Genomic DNA, 7,144 nt, shown 5'->3' with positions numbered 1-7,144 from the left:
AGTGAGGGACCGGTGTACGCACCGGGAGATCGAGTCTGGCTCTCGACTCGAAACCTGCCCCTCCGCCTGCCCTGCCGGAAGCTGGGTCGGCGGTTTGTGGGGCCCTTCAAAGTCCTGAGAAGATTGAACGAGGTGTGTTACAGGTTACAACTGCCTATAGAGTACAAAAATATTAACCCCTCGTTCCATGTGTCTCTTCTCAGGCCGGTGGTAGCTGGCCCACTCCAAGAAGATAGGATAGAAGAGACCCCTCCGCCCCCTTTGGACATCGAGGGGGCCCCGGCGTACCGGGTCCGGACCATCTTGGACTCGAGGCGCCGGAGGAGTGGTCTCCAGTATCTCGTGGAGTGGGAGGGGTACGGTCCGGAGGAACGGTGCTGGGTACCCAGGAGGGACATACTCGATCCATCCCTCCTGACTGAGTTTCACCATGGGCATCCCACGCGCCCGGGTCCGCGTCCTCCTGGCCGTCCCCGAGGCCGGGGTCGGCGCACGGCTGGAGCCGCGCGTCAAGGGGGGGGTACTGTCATGGTTTCGGCCGAGACTGCTCTTCCTCCTGGTTCGGGCAGGCTTCGGCGAGCGCCGTCCCCGGAGTACTAGCTGCCACCGCTCTATGTGTCTGCAGTCGATTGCTTTTGTCTGTCTGTATCACCTGTGGCCATTTGTGTGTTGATTGCGTGCCCTATAAGTTCCTTGTTTTGTGTTAGTATTATTGTGTGTTGTTTTTCACTGTTATTTTGATCGGAGCTGCGTGTTTGCATTCTGTTTGTTTTATGTTTAGTGTTTACGCGTGTTTGCGTAATTCTCCCTCGCCTCTTGTTTTGTCGAGGTCGTGTTTATTTAAGACAGTCTACTTAGTTTTATTAAAGACTGTTGGACTTAACCTCTGTGTCCTGCGCCTGACTCCTCCACCCCATCCACATCGGTTCCCTTCTGACACTCCATGTGAGTATCTATAGTACCAGTCTGTTTCCCTCCACTGTCTCCATGTGAGTATCTATGGTACCAGTCTGTTTCCCTCCACTGTCTCCATGTGAGTATCTATGGTACCAGTCTGTTTCCCTCCACTGTCTCCATGTGAGTATCTATGGTACCAGTCTGTTTCCCTCCACTGTCTCCATGTGAGTATCTATGGTACCAGTATGTTTCCCTCCACTGTCTCCATGTGAGTATCTATGGTACCAGTCTGTTTCCCTCCACTGTCTACATGTGAGTATCTATGGTACCAGTCTGTTTCCCTCCACTGTCTCCATGTGAGTATCTATGGTACCAGTCTGTTTCCCTCCACTGTCTCCATGTGAGTATCTATGGTACCAGTCTGTTTCCCTCCACTGTCTCCATGTGAGTATCTATGGTACCAGTCTGTTTCCCTCCACTGTCTCCATGTGATTATCTATGGTTCCAGTCTGTTTCCCTCCACTGTCTCCATGTGAGTATCTATGGTACCAGTCTGTTTCCCTCCACTGTCTCCATGTGAGTATCTATGGTTCCAGTCTGTTTCCCTCCACTGTCTCCATGTGAGTATCTATGGTTCCAGTCTGTTTCCCTCCACTGTCTCCATGTGAGTATCTATGGTACCAGTATGTTTCCCTCCACTTTCTCCATGTGAGTATCTATGGTTCCAGTCTGTTTCCCTCCACTGTCTCCATGTGAGTATCTATGGTACCAGTCTGTTTCCCTCCACTGTCTCCATGTGAGTATCTATGGTACCAGTCTGTTTCCCTCCACTGTCTCCATGTGAGTATCTATGGTACCAGTCTGTTTCCCTCCACTGTCTCCATGTGAGTATCTATGGTTCCAGTCTGTTTCCCTCCACTGTCTCCATGTGAGTATCTATGGTACCAGTCTGTTTCCCTCCACTGTCTCCATGTGAGTATCTATGGTTCCAGTCTGTTTCCCTCCATGTCAGTTTTTTAAACTGAGATCTTGTAGGTGGGAGACCAACTCATGTAAAAACCTTCAATTGATGTCTGTCTTTTATCACATCTATTTCCCTCCTTTTTATCTCCTATCTCTCTCTCTCTCTCCCTCCCTCTTTCTCTCTACTCTCTTCTCTCTCCTTCTTTCTCTCTACTCTCCTCCCTCTCTCCCTCCTCTCTTCCCTTTCTCTCTCTCCAGGTTGATAGTGGATGGCAGGACAGCACTGACCACCCCGCTCTCACCCCCCCTCACGGGACACCAGGCAGCGTGCACTCGGACACATCAAACTGAGACTCGGACGTGCACTCGGACACATCAAACCCTCACACACACGTTCAGTCGTACCTCAAGCTGAGACAACTCCCCCTCCCTTACCTGTAGCTGAGCATCACTCCCTCCCTCCACTCCCGATGCTCTATAACCCCCTAGCCCTTACCACCCTTCTCCCTCCCTCCCTCCCTCCCTCCCTCCACTCCCTCCACACCATAACCCCTTAGCCCTTACCACCCTCCTCCCTCCCTCCCTCCACTCCCTCCCTCCACTCCCGATGCTCTATAACCCCCTAGCCCTTACCACCCTCCTCTCCCTCCCTCCCTCCACTCCTGATGCACCATAACCCCCTAGCCCTTACCACCCTCCTCCTCTCCCTCCCTCCCTCCCTCCACTCCTGATGCACCATTACCCCCTAGCCCTTACCACCCTCCTCCCCTGCCTCCTCTCCCTCCCTCCCTCCACTCCCGATGCACCATAACCCCCTAGCCCTTACCACCCTCCTCCTCCTCTCCCTCCCTCCCTCCCTCCCTCCCTCCCGATGCACCATAACCCCCTAGCCCTTACCACCCTCCCCTCCCTCCCTCCCTCCACACCATAACCCCCTAGCCCTTACCACCCTCCTCCCTACTCCCCTCCCTCCTCTCCCTCCCTCCACTCCCGATGCACCATAACCCCCTAGCCCTTACCACCCTCCCCTCCCTCCCTCCCTCCACTCCCGATGCACCATAACCCCCTAGCCCTTACCACCCTCCTCCCTACTCCCCTCCCTCCTCTCCCTCCCTCCACTCCCGATGCACCATAACCCCCTAGCCCTTACCACCCTCCCCTCCCTCCCTCCCTCCACTCCCGATGCACCATAACCCCCTAGCCCTTACCACCCTCCCCTCCCTCCCTCCCTCCACTCCCGATGCACCATAACCCCCTAGCCCTTACCACCCTCCTCCTCCCCCTCCCTCCCTCCCTCCCTCCCTCCACTCCCGATGCACCATAACCCCCTAGCCCTTACCACCCTCCTCTCACTCCCTCCCTCCACACGTTGTCTGACATCACTATTTTTCTTTCTTTTTATAACCACTTTCTTTTTCTCTCGTTTAAAAAAAGAGAAGATAATTTAGTCACATAGTTTTTTTCTAATACTGTTTCATAAAGAGGCACCAGCCGCGTGTGTTGGAGCCCGACGTGGACGCATCATGTTACTCAAAACGACTACGGAAAAAAATAACAATAAGAAAAAAAAATTCATAATGTTACTCGTCTTCCATGCATGTAGTCCTTTTTAGGTGTTTAGCAATGATTGTATTTTTTCTTTTAGTTTTTTGACTTTTTAAAAAAACAGTTGCTACAGAGAAAAATGTACACAACGAAAAGTTCTAAATGGCAGAAAATAACCAAAAATGAATAAATACATTGTATGTCAATTATTAAGCTCTGTCTCCTGTCTCATTTTATTATGGAGGGTTGGACGATCAATAGACATTAAATACAAAAGTATGTGGACACCCCTTCAAATGAGTGGATTCGGCTATTTCAGCCACAGCCGTTGCTGACAGGTGTATGAAATTGAACACACAGCCATGCATTCTCCATAGACAAACATTTGCAGTAGAATGGCCTTACTGAAGAGCTCAATGACTTTCAACGTGGCACCGTCATAGGATGCCACCTTTCCAACAAATCAGTTAGTCAAATTCCTGCCCTGCTAGAGCTGCCCCGTTCAACTGTAAGTGCTGTTATTGTCAAGTGGAAACGTCTAGGAGCAACAACGACTCACCCGCAAAGTGGTAGGCCACACAATCTCACAGAACGGGACTGCCGAGTGTTGAAGCGCGTAAAAATAGTCTGTCCTCGGTTGCAACACTCACTACCAAGTTCCAAACAGCCTCTGGAAGCAACATCAGCACAAAAACTGTTTGTCGGGAGCTTTGTGAAATGGGTTTCCATGGCTGAGCAGCCACACATAATAATAATAATATGCCATTTAGCAGACGCGCAAGCCTAAGATCACCATGCGCAATGCGTCAGCTGGAGTGGTGTAAAGCTTGCCGTCATTGGACTCTGGAGCAGTGGAAACGCGTTCTCTGGAGTGATTTATCACGCTTCCCCATCTGGCAGTCCAGATGCCAGGAGAACGCTACCTGCCCCAATGCATAGTGCCAACTGTAAAGTTTGGAGGAGGAATAATGGTCTGGGGCTGTTTTTCATGGTTCGGGCTAGGCCTCTTAGTTCCAGTGAAGGGAAAACGCTACAGCATACAATTACATTCTAGACGATTCTGTGCTTCCAACTTTGTGGCAACAGTTTGGGGAAGGCCCGTTCCTATTTCAGCATGATAATACCCCCGTGCTCAAAGCGAGGCCCATACAGAAATGGTTTGTCCAGATCGGTGTGGAAGAACTTGACTGGCCTGCACAGAGCCCTGACCTCAACCCCATCGAACACCTTTGGGATGAATTGGAACGCCGACTGCAAGCCAGGCCTAATGGCCCAACATCAGTGCCCAGCCGATCTCACTAATGCTCTTGTGGCTGAATGGAAGCAAGTCCCTGCAGCAATGTTCCAACATCTAGTGGAAAGCCTTCCCAGAAGAGTGGAGGCTGTTATAGCAGCAAAGGGGGGACCAACTCCATATTAATGCCCATGATTTTGGAATGAGATGTTCGACAAGCATGGGTCCACATATTTTTGGTCTTGTAGTGTAATTAATTACTAACTACCAATATATTAACAATACAAACGCTATCCTATGCTGTATGTCACAGTAGAAGACCACTCAAATATCAGTCGTTGATCTTGTAATCTGCAGACATAAATTCATGGGTATCATTGACAAATAGATCAACAGTAGAATGAATGATACATCAGATCAATGTTTTTATGTAAGAAAATAATTATATTTACATTTAAAAAAGCATAGAAATACCATTATATAAACTTCTGTACTATGTACAGATATAAAAAATGTTGTGTCACAACATTAAAACAGTCCCTGATCTTGTAGTCAGCTGCCAGTGCACCAGAGTAGCACAGTCAAGTTGTTGATAGATTATATTCTCAGTGATGTCACCTTGCCTGAGACCTGACCAAGATGATTAAACATTCACAATGTTCCTGATAATTCTTCCATGTACAGATATATAAAAATATTCCTCCTTTATATTGGGAGACTATAAAGAAAAGAGTCCCTGATCTTGTAGTCTGCAGCCAGTGTACCAGAGTAACACAGGTAGGTTGTCTGGTAGACAGTAGCCTCACAGTGATGTCACCTTGCCTGAGACCTGGGGCTTGTATAGTAAACTACAGACTGATGGGAGTGCTGGTGAGAATGGGGTCCAATCACGTTACACACCAACCACCTCTGGTCAGGATGGCTCCTCCTCAAAGTACTGCTCTATGTCTCTGAACAGGTATATCCCCTGTTGTTGTATCCGTGGTCACCTCTCAGTCTGTCTGTCTCTCTCAGGTCATTTATTAGTAGTATAGTGATATATCTCTTGATGTTGTTGTATCCATGGCTACCTCTCAGTCTGTCTGTCTCTCTCAGGTCATGTATTAGTAGTATAGTGATATATCTCCTGATGTTGTTGTATCCATGGCTACCTCTCAGTCTGTCTGTCTCTCTCAGGTCATTTATTAGTAGTATAGTGATATATCTCTTGATGTTGTTGCATCCATGGCTACCGCTCAGTCTGTCTGTCTCTCTCAGGTCATGTATTAGTAGTATAGTGATATATCTGCTGATGTTGTTGTATCCATGGCTACCTCTCAGTCTGTCTGTCTCTCTCAGGTCATTTATTAGTAGTATAGTGATATATCTCTTGATGTTGTTGTATCCATGGCTACCTCTCAGGCTTTCTTCTTCTCCAGGTCTTTGACCAGGAAGTGATCTGCTTCTCTCAGGACCTGGTAGAACTCCTCCTGGGCTTCATCCCCCTTCCTCACCACCATGTCCAGCAGGGCTTGGTTCTGTTGGGTCTTGGTGGATTTGCTGACCACCTCCTCCCTCTCCTCATCAATCAGAACACCACGATCCTGGAGACGCAGGAATAAGGGCTGCAAGAGTCCCAGGCGAGTCTCTAGAGCCATCCTGTGATTTCTGATGAAGCCTCTACCAGGGAGGGTAGAATGGTTGGCAGGAGGGGCTGCTGGGGAAACAGCTGACACTGGGAGGGGGAAACTATGTATTAAAATCCTATCTAGGATGATAAGATACTGTTTAAGATAAATTTTCTTTAGTTTGTTATTGAGAGGTTTATAATGGTCATGAATCTCTAGTTTGTTATTGAGAGGTTTATAATGGTGATGAATCTCTAGTTTGTTATTGAGAGGTTTATAATGGTGATGAATCTCTAGTTTGTTATTGAGAGGTTTATAATGGTGATGAATCTCTAGTTTGTTATTGAGAGGTTTATAATGGTGATGAATCTCTAGTTTGTTATTGAGAGGTTTATATTGATGGTGAATGTCAGTGGAAGGTCAACAGTACCTGTAGAGGTGAGTTCTGTTGGTGAGGCTGAGGATGAAAAGAGAAGGTGTTTTACTATCTGATAAAAGGTATATTCATTATAACCAACCATAATCATATGATATAATGACATCATAGTTCAATAACAATAACGCTGTAAGAGAACTAAAAACATGTAATAGTACAACAGGTCTGACTTCATTTGATTGGATTTGAGCTCTGAATGTCTGTTACCTGGCAACCAGACAAGTCCGTTCCATACAAGTTCATCACCTTCCTTTTCTTTCAGAAGAAGTTCAACTTCTTTAACTGTAGTTTCTAAGAACAACTGAAATGTGTTGGAGTAGTTTTCATAGGACTGGAAATCCACAAATGCTGCTGTCTGGAACACAAAAAGCAAGTGTCAGTTTCTACGATCTTACATGGAATGTGAATATACTGAGGTCACAGCTAAATAAATATCTAAAGTTGTAATCTCTTCATGGCTTA

General features: G+C 47.6%; 1 protein-coding gene across 1 annotated transcript in view; it reads right to left on the bottom strand.

Annotated features, from left to right (window-relative positions):
- Window positions 1–6,036: 6,036 nt before the first annotated feature.
- Window positions 6,037–7,144, bottom strand: part of LOC311124729 (uncharacterized protein) — a gene marked incomplete at both ends in the record, with an annotated part of 50,138 nt that continues 49,030 nt past the window's right edge. The window contains 2 exons of the mRNA XM_084198832.1: window positions 6,037–6,335; window positions 6,929–7,037. Coding sequence (XP_084054958.1) covers window positions 6,037–6,335; window positions 6,929–7,037 — 408 coding nt within the window. The remainder of the gene's footprint in view (window positions 6,336–6,928; window positions 7,038–7,144) is intronic.

Source organism: Coregonus lavaretus (assembly GCF_964263955.1).
Source record: "Coregonus lavaretus genome assembly, contig: HAP1_SCAFFOLD_79, whole genome shotgun sequence".
Taxonomy (NCBI): domain Eukaryota; kingdom Metazoa; phylum Chordata; class Actinopteri; order Salmoniformes; family Salmonidae; genus Coregonus; species Coregonus lavaretus.
This window is presented reverse-complemented; position numbering and strand designations above follow the sequence as displayed.